The sequence below is a fragment of the Polypterus senegalus genome, chromosome 10 (assembly GCF_016835505.1).
Source record: "Polypterus senegalus isolate Bchr_013 chromosome 10, ASM1683550v1, whole genome shotgun sequence".
In the NCBI taxonomy this organism is placed as follows: domain Eukaryota; kingdom Metazoa; phylum Chordata; class Cladistia; order Polypteriformes; family Polypteridae; genus Polypterus; species Polypterus senegalus.
The window spans coordinates 9,310,866-9,331,893 of NC_053163.1; the positions used below are offsets into that span (position 1 = coordinate 9,310,866).

General features: G+C 39.2%; 1 protein-coding gene across 2 annotated transcripts; it reads right to left on the bottom strand.

Moving 5' to 3' along the window:
• Positions 1-1,214: 1,214 nt before the first annotated feature.
• LOC120536678 (tyrosine-protein phosphatase non-receptor type substrate 1-like) lies at positions 1,215-20,827 on the bottom strand. 2 transcript variants are annotated; one of them, XM_039765113.1, is made up of 7 exons: positions 20,762-20,825; positions 20,411-20,529; positions 19,882-20,220; positions 16,501-16,785; positions 11,370-11,645; positions 6,662-6,757; positions 1,215-1,644 (listed from the first exon to the last, which is right to left on the bottom strand). In XM_039765113.1, the coding sequence occupies exons 2-7, from the start codon at positions 20,442-20,444 to the stop codon at positions 1,433-1,435; spliced, it is 1,242 nt and encodes a 413-aa protein (XP_039621047.1). In that variant the 5' UTR covers positions 20,445-20,529; positions 20,762-20,825; the 3' UTR covers positions 1,215-1,432. The 2 variants fall into 2 exon arrangements, with proteins under 2 accessions (XP_039621047.1, XP_039621046.1); XM_039765112.1 differs by having other exon boundaries at positions 20,411-20,827.
• Between the last annotated feature and the right edge of the window lie 201 nt (positions 20,828-21,028).

Sequence of the window (21,028 nt, forward strand, 5' to 3'; positions counted from 1 at the left end):
GCTGCTGGTCTATAAACTCTTAAATAATCTCGCTCCATTTTATATTTCGGAACGTCTGACACATTACACTCCAAATCGTAACCTTAGATCTTCAAATGAGTGTCTGCTTAGAATTCCAAAAGCTAAACTTAAAAGAAGTGGTGAGGCGGGCAGGTGGCCTTCTGCTGTTATGCACCTAAAATCTGGAATAGCCTGCCAATAGGAATTCGCCAGGCTAATACAGTGGAGCACTTTAAAACACTGCTGAAAACACATTACTTTAATATGGCTTTCTCACAGCTTTATTTTAGTCCTGAAGCTCTGTAAATTCAATTAATTATTACTATTCATGGTGGCTTCAAAATCCGTACTAACCCGTACTCTCTCTTCTATTCTTTTTCCGTTTTTTCCATTTTTTTTCCATCTGATCATTATGTTATGCTTAGAGGAGGCTGGGCGGTCTCATGGTCTGACCCCCTGCAGATTTTATTTTTTCTCCAGCCGTCTGGAGTTTCTTTTTTGCTTTTTCTGTCCTCCCTGGCCATCAGACCTTACTTTTATTCTATGTTAATTAGTGTTCTCTTATTTAAATTTTTATTTTGTCTTTTATTTCTCTTTTCTTCATCATGTAAAGCACTTTGAGCTACATTATTTGTATGAAAATATGCTATATAAATAAATGTTGCTGTTGTTGTCGTTGTAATGTTACTTACACATTTATTACGAGCAGCAAAACCTTTCCATGCTGTACCAGGAACAAGGCACAATCCAATCATGAACATACCTTTACTGGGCCAATTTAGAATCAACAGTCAACCCAACTTGCATACCTTTGAGATATGGGATAAAGCTAAGATTTGAGTGGCATGGTGGTCATTGTTGCTGCTGCACAGTGTTTGGGCTCTAATCCACATCTGGCTATTGAGGGTTTGTGTTCTTTAAAAAAAAAGGCAGGTTTCTTACAACAACAACATGTATTTCTATAGCACATTTTCATACAAAAAGTAGCTCAACATGCTTGACATAATGAAGAAAAGAAAAATCAAAGACACAGTAAGAAAATAAAATAAGTCAACATTAATTAACATAGAATAAGAGTAAGGTCCAATGGTCAGGGAGGACAGAAAAAACAAACAAAAAAAAAAAAACTCCAGATAGCTGGAGAAAAAAAATAAAATCTGCAGGGGTACCAGACCATTAGACTGCCCAGTCCCCTCTGGGCATTCTACCTAACATAAATGAAACAGTCCTCTTTGGATTTAGGGTTCTCACGGAAGGTTTCTTAGGCAAAAAGGAGACAAAAACTCTTAACCTGTAAGCACCTAAAACTTTTTGGGGAGCAGTGCTAGGCAGATAACACCGAAAACGAGGGGGGCAGGAAAAAAACAGCTGACAGTTCAATGGACCGCAGACTCTTCAGAGTGACTGATATATGCTAGTGTCCTTTCCTTTGTTATTTTTGTTGACCTTTGTGATTTTGTTTGGTTTTACCCTTTTTTGTAGCACTTTGGTTTCTGAACGTTGCTTTTCCAGCTCTTTTCAAGAGCGGTTTTCTTTCTATTCTACTCTCATTTTGTATGGTTCTCAGGATTGGACGAATTGAATTCCCACCATCTTGTGTGGATTTTGCCCCTCTTTCAGTGTCAGCAGCAGAGGACTTGTGACCTGTCAGAAAGAGAGACAGAGACAAGGCTGTTAGCTATAAGGTGTTCCACTTAAGATGTCAGTAAACAGGGAGGATGAACTAGAACAAAAATGTAGTAATGGGGAAGTGGAGATCATCAGAAATTTGACAAATAAGTCTGTCCATTGGATCAGTTGTGGTCTCATCCATTAAACCTGCTGTAGGCATCCATGAAGTTCAATCAATATTTAAATGTATTGCTGTGGTCTGGGAATACAACAAGCTATGTAGTCGTATACAATTTTATACGAAACCTGCTTAGGAAATATTACTCTTTCAAATATAATATATATTTCTACTTATTATTATTATTATTATTATTATTATTATTATTATTATTATTATGTTACATTGCTTGCTTTCCCTTTACATTATACAGAGCTGTGTTTTGTTTTTATTATTATGGTGGCCTATGTGTGGTGCTCTTGCCATTCCAAAAACTAACAAATGCTAAAGAAACTAAAAATATAAGAAATTGAAAGGGTTTTTATTACAACTAAAATCAATAACAAAGAAGGGTTCATGGTTTTGGAGGCACATACAACAAACAAGACACTAAAACTACCTTTTACACCTCCCCTGTCTACACCTTCTACCTTTCTCCTGTGTTACACCTCTCTTAGCCTTCCTTCTCCCAAGTGAACTCTTATTCCTAAGTCACATCTCTGGAGTATTTCTGAGGTCACTTCTAGTGTCTTCTGAAGTACCTCCAGGTCAGACATAGCCCTACAAAACTTCTGGGGTCATCTGCCCAGAGCCCCATCTGGTAAACCCAAGTATCTCTGCCAGATTGCTGGGTCATATTTAACAAAAGGACCGGGAAACTCTTCTGGAGCTTCAAAAGCTGCTTCCTGCAGCCAGCATTAGCAGAGGCGGGGAATGTAGAATCTGTTATTGTTTTTCATCCCTTGAATAACTCAAGGAACTCTGCTTCAGCTTCAACTACATGTTTTGGGAGTCTGTTTCCAGATTTCCATTTGAATGAAAAAGTGCTTTCCCTTCATTTCCAACGGTGTCTTCGACTATCTGATTCATTTTTAAGTTGAAAGAACTCTGCTGGATCTACTTTATCAATGCCTTTTAAGATCTGAGGACCTGGATGAGGTCCCCACTTAGTCTTCTCTACTTGAGAATAAACGGGTTTAATTCTCTGTGGCTGTCAGAATATAATTGGTCCTTATGTGCTGTCAGGGATGCCAGGGGTGACGACCCGGCCGGGATGCCCTGAAGGACCGGAAGAGGGTCTACACCAGCCCTGGATCACATGGGGGCTGCCACCCTGGTTGCTTTTGGGGCCACGGGTAGAGGGCTTGGAAGCCCAACCCTTGAGGGGCCTGTGGTCACCGCCAGGGGGCGCCCTGATGCCTTTGGAGCCCTGGACCTCAGCACTTCCGCCACACCAGGAAGTGCTGGGAGGAAGAGAAGAAGGGACACCCGGAGAGCTTCCGGGAGTACAGCCGGCACTTCCGCCACACAGGGGCGTGTCGGTGGGTGATTGCCGGAATTCACCTGGAGCACATCCGGGTGCTAATAAAAGGGGCCACCTCCCTTCATTCGAGGCTGGAGTTGGGTGGAGGCAGGACAAGGCAGGAGAAGAGAGAGTAGAGGCGGCCCGAAGAAAGGTGTTGTGTGGCCAGGACTTTTGTAAATATTGCAAATAAACGTGTGGCAAAAATAACATGTCTGCCTGTCTGTGTCCGGGCCACGTTCGCATTGCCTAGGATACACTTAGTTCTCTTGTCTGAACAGCTTCAAGTGCTGCTATGTCTTTCTTGTAGTGTGATGATGAGAACTGCAGACAATCCTCTGGATGTGTTCATACTAGTGTGTTATATTGTCTGAGCACAAGGTCATTCAAGTTATATTCAATGTTTTTTACAATATAACCTAAGATATTATGTTCCTTCTTATCTTATGTTTATCTAATGCTTCTGGACAAGACACTGGCTACCCACAATCCTCAATCAGAATTGTGGGTAGTCATCCATTTTGTAAATGCATTACAAAATTTTAAATGTCCCATGTTAGTGGAAAAACATAACAGACCTGGAAAGTCTGAAGTCCCTTACTAAGATGAAGCAATTCCCTTTTATAATTATTATTAGTGAATAGTATTTCTTATTGGGTAATAAAAAAATTAAGAAAATTATTTTCTTGTTCAGATCTCATTGTTAAGACCTAGCAGCTCCCATAGTTATGTGATCGAGTTTTAGGAAAGGTTAAAGTGGCCGAACCAAAATCTCTAGTGGTCATTGTCTCTATGGAATTTATATGTCATCCTTATTAATTATGGTGTAGAGATTCTGGTTTCCTCTCAGAAGCCAAATAATTGTAATAGTGAGTGTGACTGTGGCCCCGCATCTCTATCCTAATATTATGTTCATTTTTATTTTATAACACAGCACTAAATGGAATGACTTCTAGTGATGAGCAATTTAGACGGGATTCATTCTTTTTGAATGACTTTTTACAGTGAATCATATGAGTTAGTGGACTTCATTGGGAGTGCTAAAGCGAATGCATGTCCTGTGTGATGCCTTCAGTCGTCTCTTGTTTCGCTGATGATGGTAGATGTTTCAAGCGTATGTGCAAGAACTGCCTGAATCATGAGTCTTGACATTCATTAAACTGACATTTACAAGATGATTGTGATATGTAAAGGTAAATTGCAAGGAAAGGTGTATACAGCATTTTTTATACGAGGGCCTTTCAAAAAGTTTCTGTACTTTTTGCATCTGTGGCTACGTGTTTTGCTGATGGCATTAAAAAGTTGGTACGATGCTGGTAAAATTTTACACTGGATGCCCTTCCTGACGTAAGCCTCCCCATTGATCTGGGCTTGGGACCGGCGCGAAGAAACACACTGGTTTGTGCATCCCCTATAGCTGGGTTCTGGAATATACAATAAATAAGCTATGGGAATGCTGTCAGCTTGGACCAGCCTTAACCAGCTAGGACCAGGCTTAACTAGTCAAATCAGACCACATGTGGATATACAATCTGTAAACAAAGGCCATGCTACCTTTTACTTCTGACCACCATCCTACAGATCAACCACTTTTCGTAAGACATACACATTTACAAAATATGCGTGCAACACTAAAATGGCTATTTCCTCATGCCGGTTAGGAATATTGTGTGTCGTGAACCTTTTCGCCCTCCTGACACAGAACAGAGCTGCAGCTTTAGTTAATTTAGAACATGGATGCCAAGGGAAGGTACGGCACTTATCAGCAATCTCTGTTACTTTCTGCTGTCCACTGTTAACATTCTTTGGCATCATTGAGGTCAAGGCATGCACTAATGCTTGTGTTGAGGTCCTTTTTGTACTTTTTGTAAAGATCTTTGGGCTCTTTCTGAAATTTTGAATCCTTTCAAGGCTTGTCAACAGAAACACTCTCTTAACTTGCTGGATGTGTTGCTGACACTAAAATGTTCAGCCCAGCTTAGCCTGCTGCCTATAAAATATCCAGCCCCTCCTAAACACTTGAAATGCTCACAGACCACTGTCTTCCCACCATACCAACGAGCTACACTAGCTTCTCACAAACCCAGCAATGGGCACAGACTGACTTATAACACAATTACAAGTTTTTAAAAATTAATTTCCGGAGCCCTGTTATTTTGATGTTCTGGCTTTCAAGGGTTTCAAAGTGTTAATTACCAGATAATGGGCACCTTGTATTTTGCACCTGGGATGGCATCGTCACAAGAGGATCGTTCTCTAAATATAATATACATTTTATGCACTTTTTCAATTCAATTCACGGTCACGGGTGGCTTGTCTCTGTAACATTGCTACCAAAGCACAAAGCTACCTTGGACTGAAGGTGACTCCATAACAGGTCCAACTAATATACATATCCACACTCACCCTTCGTCTTCTTACATTCACCACTTGACCTAACCTGTACAGCTTTAGGATGAAAATTAAAGTTCCATTGAGGGATACCTGTACAGGAATGGGGAAAATGTGTAAACTCCCCAGAGATAGCGACCATGGATGTGAACCCAGGACTCCAACCGCTACATCAGCCAGGCCACCGTCTCCAAACATATATTCAGAAAAGTACTATGCTGTGGAAAGTTATAATCTGATACCTTATGTCAGTGGTTCTCAAACTGTGGGCCGGGCCCCCCTAGGGGGACGCAAAATAACAAAAAAGGGGGTGCGAAGATGTGAAAAAAAGAAGACAAGAATCGATAATACCTGTATGAAAAATCCATCTATTGAAACCAAAACAAATTAACTTAAACTACATTCTGATACTAGAAAAAAAAATATAGAACTAGATAAATGTTGATAAAAGTTAAGTAGGTATAATAAAATATGCATCTATGATATTACATTAGTTAAAAAAGAACAAATTGGTATTAATGGGCTCCTTTCAAAAAAAAATGTTAGGGGGGCGCGATTAAAACTGTTATAAAAACTCGGGTCGCAAATACTTAAAGGTTGAGAAACGCTGCCTTATGAAAACAGGACTAGGAAATAATGAAAGAATGGGGAGTTTAAATTTTAAGTGTGAATTTACTCTGATGGCAGAAGAACACAAACAGAGAAGCATTGGTAAAACAGGTATTTCAAAGCCAATGGAATTACAAAGAAATTCTTTTTTGCAATCAGAATGGCTGTCAACTTCACTAGAATGGTGCTTGAGTAGTAACATAACTTTGAATTCAATCCAATATCATGGCAGATTAGAGTCTATCATGATAGTAATGGGTTTAAAGCAGGAAGCAGAACTGGATAGGGTCCAGCATTATTTAGTATTGAAAATTTAACAAAAATGCATAATGTGATAATGTAGGAAGAAAACTAAGCTTTGCAGAGGAAAAGCCACACAGAGAACATATGAACTCCATACAATCCACATCAGCTGTGTGGGATCAAACCCAGGATGGTGGAAAGATTAAGCACAACTGCTAATCACCACAGCTGCTGTGATATGAGAAATGAAAATTGTTTTAATAAGAGTAAAGAAACTCAATACTTACATAGTTTGAATAGTAGTATTAATATTACTACTACAAGTACAACAATGGCCAGGATGATGAAGATCCTATTCCTTTTGTTCTCAGGCATGGTTGCACCTGTTTAAAACAAAAATTAAAATATATATTCATTCAGTGGCCTGGCACCCTGTCCACAGATTTTCCTGCCTTGTTCCAATAGTTGTTTGTCCGGGATATACTTGTTGCTCCGAATGCTTACATACAGGCATCATGGCTGCCACTCGTTCTTTTGACGTGTCCTCTGAGCACGTCATCAGAAATTAACGAGATGTGTGCACCAAGTGCGGTACCAGGAAATATTTGGGTGGCGTGTATGATCAAGTTTTGGCACATGACATCAGCATTGTTACTATCAACATCTCCATAATGACGAATGTCTGTTAGAACAGCTGGCATTAAATCGGCAGCCCTTTGAAAGTAGGTGGAAATGTGCAAGATGAAATTGAAGTAAATTTGAGATAAATACGTCTGTGCAAAGCAAAAAATGGCACAGAAAAGAAGTCGGGATTCGGACGTTGCAAAATAACGCAGTGTGACGGCAAGCCACATTGCAGCTCCAATAGGACTGATGTGTGTGCTTCAATGTTTAATGAATAATTCGATGCGGTGAAGCAAATCATCAAAATTAAATGCTGACATATGAAAGTATTTGTGGTGCTTTTCTTCATCCATTTCCTACATAGGCAATATAAGCCTTGCATATTTCCCATCATAATGACACAATATATCTAAAGGTCTCACATACCATTCTCTGTGACACTGTTGCTGTCTTTTTTAATTTTTTTGTGCTTTCACAACAGCATCTTACACTGCCACCTGGTGGAATCCTCCAGATTTACATAAAGCACGCATGCAAGTATAGTCAGTACACTGCTTGCGTAGCAGCACAGTCCACAAGTGTATGTGTATGTATATGTATATCCCTTAGTCGTCATCCCTTTGCAATGCTAAATTAGATGAAATAATTTTGAAAATGACCAACCGATGACTGACATCCATCCATTCATTTTATGAACCTTGTTTTTCCTGTTCATGCCATTGGGGTACTGTAGCTTATCCTGAATTTAGGGGGCTTCAGATAGAATATAATCTTGGCCAAAACTTCAGTCCATCACAAAGTAAAGTTACACATAAACCTATACACTTGGATTTCTGTTGGCCAATGTAAGGAATACTCCACTCAAAAATTATAATTTTTTATATGTTGCTAACCTCATAGTGTGGCACAGTGGCACAGTGGGTAGTGCTACTGCCTTGCAGTTAGGAGACCGGAGATTGCTTCCCAGGTCCTCCCTGCATATCTGCGTGGGTTTCATCCGGGTGCTCCGGTTTCCTCCTGCAGTCCAAAGACATGCAGGTTAGGTGCATTGGCGATCCTAAATTGTCCCTAGTGTGTGTGTGTGTGTGTGTGTGTCCTGCGGTAGGCTGGCGACCTGCGCGGGGTTTGTTTCCTAGGATTGGCTCCAGCAGACCCCTGTGACCCTGTAGTTAGAATATAGCGGGTTGTATAATGGATGGATGCTAACCTCATGTCATTTGTAGTAATGTCCAAGAAAAATTTTAATGTTACATTTCCATGGGAAGTTTATGCTTAAATGGAAGCATACTTGCTTGACAACACCAATCAAAAACATTTATGAAAAACTGTCATGCTACTTGTGTCTTATAATCCACATGTCAAGTCATCCCGTCCTATGCTCACATCATACAAAACATATGCATTTTTTACTAAAATATTGTTAAATCAATGCCTCTAAAAAAACCCAAAAGGCCTTTCTCATTAGGTTGTGCTTTTGAATTGTAGACCTGCATCTTCCCTGATTCACTGGTGAAGAGTCTTGTCTTCAGTTGAAAAGTTCAAAATATCATTTTTGGCTGAAGTATCCCTTTACGTGTTTTCTATTCCATTGATGGTATGTCTTTTGATTGTGACAGGAAATCATAATTCACTCAGGAAACCAAGGTAGACATAAGAAGAATGTAGTACCGAGTCCAGATTAAAGCATCGTGTAGTGGCATGACCCATTACTGTGCTGCTGTGACTCTATAATAAAAATCAACATTTCTAAAACAGGTTGTCAGCTTAAGACTCAGTTGGCCACTCATGTTAATTCTTGCCAATGGCTCTTAACATGTGGCCATCCTATAATTCTTCTCCACCACTGTGTCTCTGAACTGTCTCTGAGTGCTCCTTACACAGTCAGGGCCTTTCAGAACAGGTCTATTTATACAGACATCATGTGACAGATCATGTGACACTTTGATGGCACACAGGTGGACCCTAATCAACTAACCATGTGACTTCTGCAGTTAATTGTTTGGACCAGATCTTATTTAGGGGTGTATACAGTGGGAGAAACAATTATTTGATCCCCTGCTGAATTTGTAAGTTTGCTCACCTACAAAACAATGAACAGTCTCTAATCTTATGTTAGTTTTATTTTAATGGAGAGAGACATAATATCAGCCAAAGGTCCAGAAAAAACACATTACATAAAAGTTATAAATTGATTTGCATGTAATTGAGAGAAATAAGTATTTAATCCCCTACAACCCAACCAGAATTCTGATGACCGAATGGACGAAAACTTTTGCAAGACACTGTATGACGAGGCATTATGTGTTCAAGAATGATTTGCTGTGAGAAGTTCTTTCTGAATACTTTGCAAATGGCTTTCTGATTATGCTGGTTATAGAATCCACCTTAAACAAAGGAGTAATGTCTGTGTATCTGTTTGTCCATCTGGCTGCTATGTCTCTCTTAAATGCCACTTGGTATGGGATTACTAGTGCTAATGTTTATGAAGTTCCATCTGTTAGAATGAAAAATGCTATGTATTTTATTACTACATGCATTACAAAATACATTCCAATAGATGGTGCAATGAAACATTTAACAAAAATGCTGAATACGCCAAGGTTTACGTTGATTACCTTTTGTCAGCTGCACATTCATGCTGCAAATCTCCTATTCCCCCACATCCCAAAGGTGTTCAATTAGATTCAGATCTGATGACTGGAAAGGCCACCGAAGAACATTGAACTCAATGTCATGTTTATGGAACCACCCGGAGATGACTTTTGCTTTTTGACATGGTGCATTATCATGCAGGAAGTAGCCATTATAAGATGGGAAAATTGTAGCCATGAAGGTATGAAGACGCTCAGCAACAATACCCAGATAGGGTGGACATTCAAGGGGTAATTGGCCCAAAGTCTGCCAAGAAACCATTGTCCACACCATTACACCACCAGCAGCAGCCTGGACTGTTGATACAAGGCAGGTTGGTTGCATGGATTCATATTGGTGACCCTACTGTCTGTGTGCCTCAGCAGAAATCGAGATTCATCAGACTAGGCTAAGCCTTTATAGCCTTCAGCTGTCCAGTTTTGTTGAGCCTCTTCCGACTGCAGCCTCAGCTTTCTGTTTTTGGCTGACAACAGAGGATCCCAATGTGGTGTTCTGCTGTTGTAGCCTGTCCGCTTCAAGGTCTTACATCTTCTGCATTCAAAGATGCTTTTCCACTCACCACAGTTGAGCAGGGAGGTTACCTGATTTACTGTAGCCTTTCTATTTGCTTGAACCAGTTTGGCCATGGACGGCACAGTGGCACAGTGGTAGCACTGCTGCCTCATAGTAAGGAGACCTGAGTTTGCTTCCTGGGTCCTCCCTGCGTGGAGTTTGCATGTTCTCCCCATGTCTGCTCCGGTTTCCTCCCACAGTCCAAAAACATGCAGGTTAGGTGCATTGGCGATCCTAAATTGTCCCTAGTGTGTGCTTGGTGTGTGGGTGTACATCCTGCGGTAGGCAGGCACCCTGCCTGGGGTTTGTTTCCTGCCTTGTGCCCTGTGCTGTCTGGGATTGGCTCCAGCAGACCCCTGTGACCCTGTAGTTAGGATATAGCGGGTTGGGTAATGACTGACTGACTTACTGACAGTCAGGCCATTCTCTTTTGACTTTTCTAATCAACAAGGCATTTACATCTGCATAACTGACACTCAATAGATGTTCTTTTGCTTTTTGTACCATTGTGAGCTAACTCTAGAGACTGCTGAGCATTAAAGTTCCAAGAGATCAGCAGTTACAGAAATACTGAAAGCAGACAATCTGGCATCAATTATCTACCATGGTCGAAATCACTGAGATCACAGATCCCTATTCTAGTGTTTGCTTGTGACAGCCTTTACAGAAGCTTGATCTCTCTCTCACTTTGTTGTTGTTTTCTGCAATTATCGATTTGTAATGTCATTAATTATTAATATTAAGATTTGACTTCTGTGGTATCATTCGAGGAGGTCTTGCCTCATTTACTTCCACCTACAAATCCGTTATTGATGGCAGCAGCTCTATGTTATCCAAGCCAGACATTTCTATGTGAGTTTGGGGGATTGTTATTATTATAATATCTATTTTTTCCATTTTTCCGTAAAATTTTCATTTCTCTTTGCAGACAACTAAAGTATCACCTACAGTATCTCTCTGTTTAGCTGATGTGAACATTAGCTGAAGTTCCTAACTAATATCTGCTTGATTGGCTGATTAGATAATTTTTTCACGTACAATCTCTCTCATTACTAATGATTATAATATTTTACTACTGAACTTATGATTATGTTTTTTTGTCACTTCACCACAATATCACTCACAGAATCTTTCAAGAAACAGTGTGTGTGTGAGTGTGTGCCTTACCTTCGAGACTAAAGGTGACATCTTCAGTAAGTAGCTTGTCAAACCCCTCCACTTCAGCCTTACAAGTAAAAGTCAATTCATTTTCTTCATGGGGAAGCATTAAGGCCACTGTGCCTGAACACTCTGTAGCATTTTTGCAATTCGATTCATTATAAGTGGTGCTATTGTGAATCCAGCTAATGTTGACTTGACTGAAAAGGCAGCCATCCAGCTTACATGTCACATTCTGCTTCTCGCTCCTCAAGAGAGTTCTGTGTGACACCGAGAGTGATGGCTCTGTTTTAGAAAGAGAGGGCAGGGAAAAATTAAAGTGAGCTTACAAACCTACTGTCAGGTGCAGAGTAAATCCAACTATGAGAAACACCTTTAATACCAAACAAAAGTTTTACTTTTATATCCATTATAACTAATACAGTTGTTGTAATAGAATTATACAACTTGTTGGCAAAGTTTTTTTGATTTCATTTGACATTATTCATTTATTTTTGTAGATTAGACTTGTGTTTTCCTTTGGTCAATGATGACTTATGAAGATATATCTACTCTTTATTATACTTACAATGGTTTGAATAGTTTATGTCTCTTATTGTTCTGTTTAGCCTTTGTTTTGATTAGTTTTATTTCTCCACTGTATATGTTTCATACTTTATTTCTTTCAAGTTAATAATTCTAATAAACGGTGGCACAGTGATAGTTCCACTGCCTCGCAGAAAGGAGACCAGAGTTTGCATCCTGGATCCCTCATATGCGGAGTTTACATGTTCTCTCCATGTTTGTGTGGGTAGACCTCGGAGTGCAACGATTTCCTTCCAAAGATGATGCAGGTTACTGGCAATACTAAATTAGCCTTAGTGTGTGGTTGGGGTTAGTGGGTTAGATAACGACTAACAGACATTTACAAGTCAGCTTGTAGGGGTTATAATAGGACCTTCCATTCACTATGCACTACTATTTAGGCAAACATTTTATCATAAATAGAACCTGAGATGTGAACCCTGGTCACCTTACTGCAAAGCAAAAATGCTTCCAGTGTGGTACTGTGCTGCCCAACATGTAAATGGACTATTCTAATTATTTCTTGTCATTTTAAAGTTTAGTTCAGTCTATGATCTGCCTTGCAGTTGGTAAGGCATGGAGGGCAAACAGTTTCAAACTTTATTGAACATACTGACGTACAGAAGTGAAGCCTATGTAAGTTCACCATGAATAAGTAACAAAGCTTTTACAGTAAGTATAGAACATAACAGAAGTTTAAAACTAAAAAGCTAAGACTGTAAAGTAACAGACAAGAAACATTTTTTTTTTCACTTTTGCCTTTTATTCTGCTTGTGTAATAACTTTTATCCTGAATTTTGTGCCAGGTTGTTTTGTTAAACTTTCGCTAAACTTTTTAGAAAAGAACTTTATTGGACTGTGGAATTTCTTTTGTTATAGGTTTGACTCATGCTGGATCCTACTAAACCAACTTAGTAGCTGCTTTACTTTGGGAACCTGGAAACTTAACTTTAAGCAGAGTTCTGCTCCTACGTTTAGCCTATTCCTGTATTTATTTTTAAAGGAAGGATGGAGGCTACCAAACATTGCAACTCTATTTGAACCAAAAGCTTTCTGTTGCTGATTATTATTAACTAGCCATGTGCGGCCAACTACGTTGCATGTGTTAAAGTTGTCTGTGAAGGGCTCCCTCTTTAAACGCGGCTGCCAGTCGTGAACTGGGCCCTTCGTCGCACAGCATTATGATTTTTTATAAGGGAAACAAAATTACAAAAGAAAACCTTTGGATATTGATTCGATAGGAACGGCCTACTCAGAATCTCTGTCCGAATCGTAATTATGTGGTGGTGTAGGAGCATTTATGCTTCTGTCTGTTCACAGTCCATCTTCGTTTTCACGACGTTGTCGTTTCCTCTCACAATCTCTTCCCAACCCTTCTCCAATCTCGCAGGTTGCTTTGTGGCAATCCAAAGAGTAAGGCAATATACACGGAGCAATGGTTATAAAAGGGTGACACATAGGTATCCAGGCTCTTTAAAGCATAAATAGGGATCACTTTACTGACATGTGAGCAAGCCACGGTACAACTGTGAGACGCGCCGCACTTGCCGGCTACAACGTGTTGTTATGTTGTCATTCATTTTACCCACTGTCTTTCTTTCATTCATATGTTACGTAGGCACGTACCTTTTATCTTCGGCAATCTCATTCTCTAACCAGGCCTCATTCTCTAACCAGCGTAACACTGTTCACCACCCCTTTCGTTATTCCGGCACATTGTTGACATCCGTGAGTAACAACAACGTACTAAACTGGACGGTGGTCTATGCATGAGTGGAATTCGCGGACAAACAAAGATCAAGATCTAAATGAAGATGTCTTTAGTTAATTTAAAGCACAACAATTTGTTTAGTTTGAATGTCTGTGTTTTGAGGTGTGACTGGCGTACTACAGTCTTCAGTAGTATAAGCCTGGAGGAGATTCTTAATGCAATGCCTATGTTTTAGCTGTCTCTAAACAAAGATCAAGATACAAACGAAGATTATTATTATTAATAACACTAAAATGTCATGTTAGATATGTATATTTAATTATACCAATTGCTAACATTTGTCTCTGTTGTTCATTGCATATTCTTCTGCCTTATTCTGCCAGTTTCTAGAACTGTTCTAAACATAAAGGTACCCGAAACAAGTTTACCAAAAATAAAATATGGTAATGTTGGCAGACTGAACCTGAGAGACAGAAACTGAGACACACATGCTGTGCAGTGCCTGGGATGGAGGGGTGAGAGGAGACCACTTGCCTGAGACTCCTTCATTCATGAGAATGAACACCTAGAGAAACACCAAGCACATATTAGAAGAACATTCACATTCTACATGAACAGTAGGACCAGGTGTCGAACCCAAGACAGTAAATCCGTGGGGCAGCAGAGTTAATCCCTGTACCACCACAATGCTGATACTTTTGTTATGGTACAGTATATGCAAATTATAGAAAAGCTGTTTGAATATCTTTTAACTTTTTGAGGGCTGACTATTTTTTCCAAAAAACATAGTTTCTGAAAAGCAATGGTTTCACACAGAAAATCAACATTAAACATCTGTTGCTGCATTATGAGACTGCCAGTTTGCCAAGAATGTGCGGGAGGCTTGCTGCCAGGCTGTCTTCACGTGGCTGGGGCAGTAGAAGCAGCAGTCACAGTCTCAGTGCATTGCAATCTGGTTTCTACTTCTTATCATTGTTAAGTGGCATTCCTCCTGATGAACATTGACGTAGGTGTGTCAGCTACATGAACCTGTACAGCACCACAATTATCTGGAGACCAGTCGGCTGAAGCTGGAACCTCACATTCATTTTGGATCACTTGCATCAAAATTGGAGTCCGGCAAGTCATAGTCCGGTTCAGAGATAATAGGCAAAACTTCGTCCATGGAGTAGTTTGCTTTATGCATTTGCTTTGATCTCTCGCCATTATGTCAGTGCCATTTTTGCTCTTGTTTGCGCCTTACTACTCACACAAGTGGAGGAAATCTCAGTCAAACCAATGAAGCTAACTTTCCTTCTAGCAACGAGAGTCTAACTAAAATGTAACGGTTGATTTTGTCACAGTTTACAATTGATTACCATCATCAACTCATCCTCCTTTTGAAAAAAGTCAACATCAGCCCTGAAAGATTTAAATAAGATCATACTAACTTGGAATAACTACAAACCCCAATGTCATTACATTTTTGGATTTATTACTCTTAGTGTTAACTTTTACAACAAGCATTAACCACCAGTACCTGTTAGGTCTAGTTTAGTGTTGTTGTTGGGGGCTATCAGGGTAGCATTCAGGGAAAAATGATGTATTTATTATATGTTCGTTACCCCATGTAGTTTGTAGTGATGGCATAAAAAAAATGTATCTCATATCTTTATGCAGAACGAGAGGAAAAAAAAGTTTGATATAAGAGACCCTAATGGTAACCAATGCTATGCAATGTCAAGCAAAGTGAAAAACGTCTGTGGAAACAAAGTAAAAAACTCTCTCGTTACTTATATTGCATAATCCACATGTCTGTTATCCATTCATATGCTCAAAAATGAGCAAATACCATGCATTATTTCCTAAAATATTACTAACTAGCAAAGTGATAGATAGATAGATAGATAGATAGATAGATAGATAGATAGATAGATAGATAGATAGATAGATAGATAGATAGATAGATAGATAGATAGATAGATAGATAGATAGATACTTTATTAATCCCAAGGGGAAATTCACACAAATTGAAACACTGATTTAGTAAAACAGGTTTAATGGTAGTATGGTAAGCCCATCTGTCTCAATGGCATCTTGTATTTACAAACGTTTATCTTACTACGTCTTGATGCCTCTTTCCATTGGACATCCCCACCCTGTTATAAATGCAGAATGACGTTACGCTCATGCAGAGGCATGGACACCGACCAGATAGAAGGACGTCTTATCGCGATTCTTTCAGCGTGTGCTTTTACTTTTCTTCATGAATCTCACACTTACACGTCCTTTTTTATTGCATCATTAAAAAAAACTCACCAATCACACCAAAGTTAAACTGACCAATCAGAGTGTTCTGAGGGACTGGACTCACAGATCTTAGTGTTTTATTATATAGTGGACAGACAGAGATAGTTACTTCCAGAAATATCAGCATACAACATAAGCTGGAAAGGCATTCACCTCTCTCCCTCGTTCATTGGTCAAGAGCCCTGCCTTGAGCATCCGAATGGATACCCGATATGTGGATTGCGCAACAAAAGTAATGTGAGATTTTTTTCTTCCATTAACGTTTTTCACATTTTTTGCCATTGTTACAGAACATTACAGGCTTCTATTATATCATAAACATTTTTCTCTCTCATTCTGTATTAAAACTTGAAACTTTTTAAACTACATGGAGTAAGTAACATAAAATAACTTATCATTTTTAGTTAGAGTATTCCATTAAGGAGGAAAACGGGCGTATTCAGAGGAAAATAAAAAATGTACATGTGGGGAGAATAAGTGAAACAGAAGAAGTGTAAAATGAAATAGGAAAGCAATTTGGATCTAGAATCATAAGTCATGGTGAGTGGGAATATTGACATTGAAAATGACTCTTACTGCAGATTTGTAGCGATTTCTCTAGAGGTCTTCCCTCCAGGGACTCATGATTAACCCGACAGGATAGCTGACCTCCACCTGCTGTTATGTTGTAGTGTGTCACCACATTAAAAGTGCCATCTGGATTAGGGCACAACTGCTGATGTTCCTGATTAAGCAGAGGTGTTGAATCCACCAGCCACTCCAGAGTGATATTTCCAGGGTAGAAGTTCTTGGCACTGCATTCCACTATAGTTGGTACATCTGTCTCAACTAGGGATGGCTTCAGAGAGATGTGAGGAGCAGCTGAATAAAAAAGAAAAGAGTTTCAACACTAATTGGCACCCTATGAAAAATAATGCAAAGACTAATATAAAAAACGAATCCAGTTTCAGATAGAAAGGTCAACTCATTCTATGTGTGAAGCCTATTAACCTTTTTATGTGCTAACGGTTCCCAGTTTTTTAACTGGTTATGTTTTAAATGCTCTCATGGTGCCATCTGACTTGGTGATCTGTTCCAGGCCCTTTATGGGAAAATGTGTTTACAGCCCAACTCAGTTCATCAATTGGTATTCACACAACTTGCTAAAAATTATAAAAGTTGAGCTCACAAGGCCCTGAAAGTGTTTCTTTGACTACCAGTAACACTAAAGTGTTGTACTGTGTTAGCCATTATGAATGTTGTGAAAAGTCAAGTAAAATGACTCCTTTTTATTGACTTTCTAAAAAAGATTACAATATGCAAGCTTTCAAGGCAACTCTGGCCCCTTCTTCAGGCAAGATGTTATCAAAAGAATGTCATCGAAGAAGGGACCTGAGTTGCCTTGAAAGCTTGCATATTGTAATCTTTTTTAGAAAGTCAATAAAAGGAGTCATTTTACTTGAGTTGTCACTACATTCGTAATGGCTAACACGGTACAACACCCTAGTACTATTGACTTGATTTAGGTAATCCTCCCTTAGTCCTGATCTTAACCACAGTGTAACCAGGCGTCATCACTGACGTATACTATAAAACAACAACCTCCTCAATGGAGTGAAGCTCTAGGGGTCTAATGCTAAAGTCTGTTTGGAACAATGTCATGTCATTTACTAACCTGCTTAATCCTGGGTCATGGGGGGTTACAGGAGCCTATCCCAGTTAGCACAGGGTGCAAGGCAGGAACAATCCCCTGGACAGGGTGCCAGTTAATCACAGTGGAAAAAACTCACAGAACAATTTAGCACCACCAATTCACATAACCTGCATGTCTTTGGACTGTGGGAGGAAACCCATGCAGACACATGGAGACCATGAGAACTTGAACCCTGGTTTCCTTATTGCTAAGCTGTAGTGGAACCCAGGGGCATAGCCAGGAATATATTTTAGGGTGGGCCTGTGAAAAAATAGATGTTTTAGTTTTTATCAGGATATATAAGGGCGCTTTTCCAAACAATACATCTATTCAAACTGTGGTACATTCACATAACTGAATTATTAGGACCATGCAAAATTTGAGCAAAATTATCAAGGCAATCGAGTGTTGTTTTGCCATGGCGGACACACACACACAAAAAATCAGTCCCTCCCTGTCCTGTAAAATTTTATGCCAGATGCATGCATTGGGGCTTTAGATCGAACTAGTCGATGATTTCATCATGATCTTGATTTTCAGCAAGATCATGTTCAAATGATGAGATAGTCAAGTTGTTGAGACAAACTGATGAACTCAAACACATCCTGATCCGATTAACAGATGAAAAAACTCTCTCAACACTGCAAGTTGTACTTGGCATACCACTTTGAAACCAAAGGAAAATAAAATAACAAATCCCCAATCAATTGCAACATTGAACAGAAAATTTCATATACAATGAACTGATTGGCTGCGTCTAAGGCCAATCAGGGTAGGCCTGGGCCCAGCCACGCCCACCATTCCCTATGCCACTGTGCCATTCCCAGAATAATCTTTTAAAATATTCTTTCCTCCCTCTCTCTCTCACACACACACAATAAGTAGTTTAGGGATCAGACTGTGTTTTTAATATTTGGTATTGTAAGAAAGACAATAATAATACAGAGACACGGCTCACATTTCAAGGTGCACCTCTCATCATGCACGGGAGCACATATTATGGGATGTTCAAAAAGTGAAAGAGATGCACGTGTACTATAGGCATTTCCGTTTAGATGAATATTTGTTTGTAATAACTAAGAGTCAGTAGTGTCCTGAATTAATAAGTAGTGTGCGTTAATGACCAGAGGGGTTGTGATTTGCATTTTACTTGCATTGTATGTTTTTATACATTCAGATGCAAAGTTGTTTAAGTGTGCTGTTTAGCGTTTATATTTTAGGAATGTGCCTTAGTGTTAGTTACATGTAGAAATATTATTTAATAATAGTTTATGGTATTACATCAATGTACTTTACTGTAAGTTTGTTAAAACTGTTTACTGATACTTTATTGATTTGGATTTCATACTGCCGATAAGCTAGTGCCTAATTTGAGTAATACTGACATCTAGTGGACTTCTGTGTAATTTGCCATCAAGTTTTATACTGTGCATTCTTTTATTGTAGACCACACATACACATACATACCTATTCAAATACAGGTGTATATCTTCAGATAAATAAGTCAATTTCATTCTGAGCTGCTGTGTGGAATTTTCTGCATCATTTACCAGTGTCCTGACCGACACTATAAGTCCTGAACACACTACAGATAAAATAATCCTTTGCTACAGCTATATCAATATATACCCTTTCATAATCTCACATGCTGTTTCAATATTTTTCTGGATTTGTATACACCTATTACATACACACATACTATTTGCTGTTCTCATATTGTGCCGAGTCAAGTCATACTGGCTCCTAAGCAGGACTGGATTAACCATCAAGCACAGTAAGCACGTGTTTATGGGCATCGCCCTAATTTCACCGCAGAAATTTTCCGGCCATATAGTGTAAAACTGCAAATGGTGTAGCTGAAATAGTTTCCACATTCATTGAAAAAATTATAAACACACATGCATACAGTATACAATAATAAAAATAATAATGAAATAGTAATAATAGAGACGGGCTGGATGCCTTGTCTATGCTAAGTATAGAAGCAGATGTGTTACGCATATAATACAAGTTTTGAGGATCCGATCAAAGACTTTGCAATTAGAAAAAGTAAGAGAAAACTCTTCAAATATAAATAAAGCGGAATATACAAAAAATAAATATTATTTTCGATCTTAATGTAAGTTTTTCTTCTTTTATATATATAAATGGACCCAGCGCCATTACTGACCCTTTGTAAAAAAAAAAACAAAAAAAACAAACAAACCTGCATTTCCTAAAACGAATAGAAAGCCTGGCACATCGAATTAATGAAAGTCACGTTCCCAGTCGAAGATGCTTCTTACCTGTAACTCTGAGTCGGACATTTCCCTTGTCTTCGTTTGGCGCCTCTAAAACGTAGCACTCATAGACCCCTTCATCGTCAATGGAGACATTCTTCAGAAGCAGAGACGCGTTATTCCTCTCCAGATCACTTTTTTTCAGTTCTACCTTGATGCTGTGTGTTATTATTTCAAACGTGCACGCGGCCAGCTGCTTGTTTTTGTGTCTCCAGATCACAGCGACGTACTTTATCTGATGTTGAGGCTTTTCCAAAGAAAACGTGCATGGCAGCAGTACGTCCGAATAAAGAGCCGCAGTCACTTCGGGTTTTGGGACAGAGACGCTGAACTGGCCAGTGACGGCTAAGAAAAATGGAAAGAGGAATATTTTGAAGTATGTGCGTTTTCCATACTTGTGCACAATCGAAGCTTACCTGGGTTTATCCAGTAGGTACGTTAAAAAATATACTGTATTATCAAAAAATAGGACCCCCGATTTTCCGTTTAATAGTGATCTTAAATAGGCTGGCGATTTTTATTATCAGATACTTACTGGGAATAAAAAAGAGTGCGATGAAAAGTGTCATGGCTTCTTAGACAGCCGGCATTTCTCTTTGAAGTCCTGATGGCTGATCAGCTAGTAGCCTACTCCTTAAATGCTCGTCACCTTCTCTGAAGAAATATTAATTAAATTCGCACATCAAGTTACCACTGAACTTCTAAATGAAACAAAATAAAATACATACAAACACGAATAAAAAAGAACTTTATGAATGGATTTTAAAGTATTTAACCGCAAAGACGAGACTTCCTACTTCCTGCAAATGACAATCTTGTAACTACTGTGCATTAAAGATAACACTGGTCAACAAGCGTTTTGATACTGGGATTCTTTCACCCGTACTTGAACAAATTTCGCTTGCTGACTCCAAATCTGAAAACCGTTTTCGTCCAGCACGTCCCATTTTTCAGTTATGATGTTCCAGGTCTTGGACAACTGGTGACTGGACAGTAAAGGCGGCGCATTTCAGCATTTAAGAAATAAGTTTGGTGTCAAGAAAAGCGAAACCAAAATTAAACTGAAAACTGATATCGGGTAAAATTCACTCCGAGCATGATGGGTAACTACTGTTGGTTTTTGCAAAGAGAGACATTTTTGGGCACGGTGACC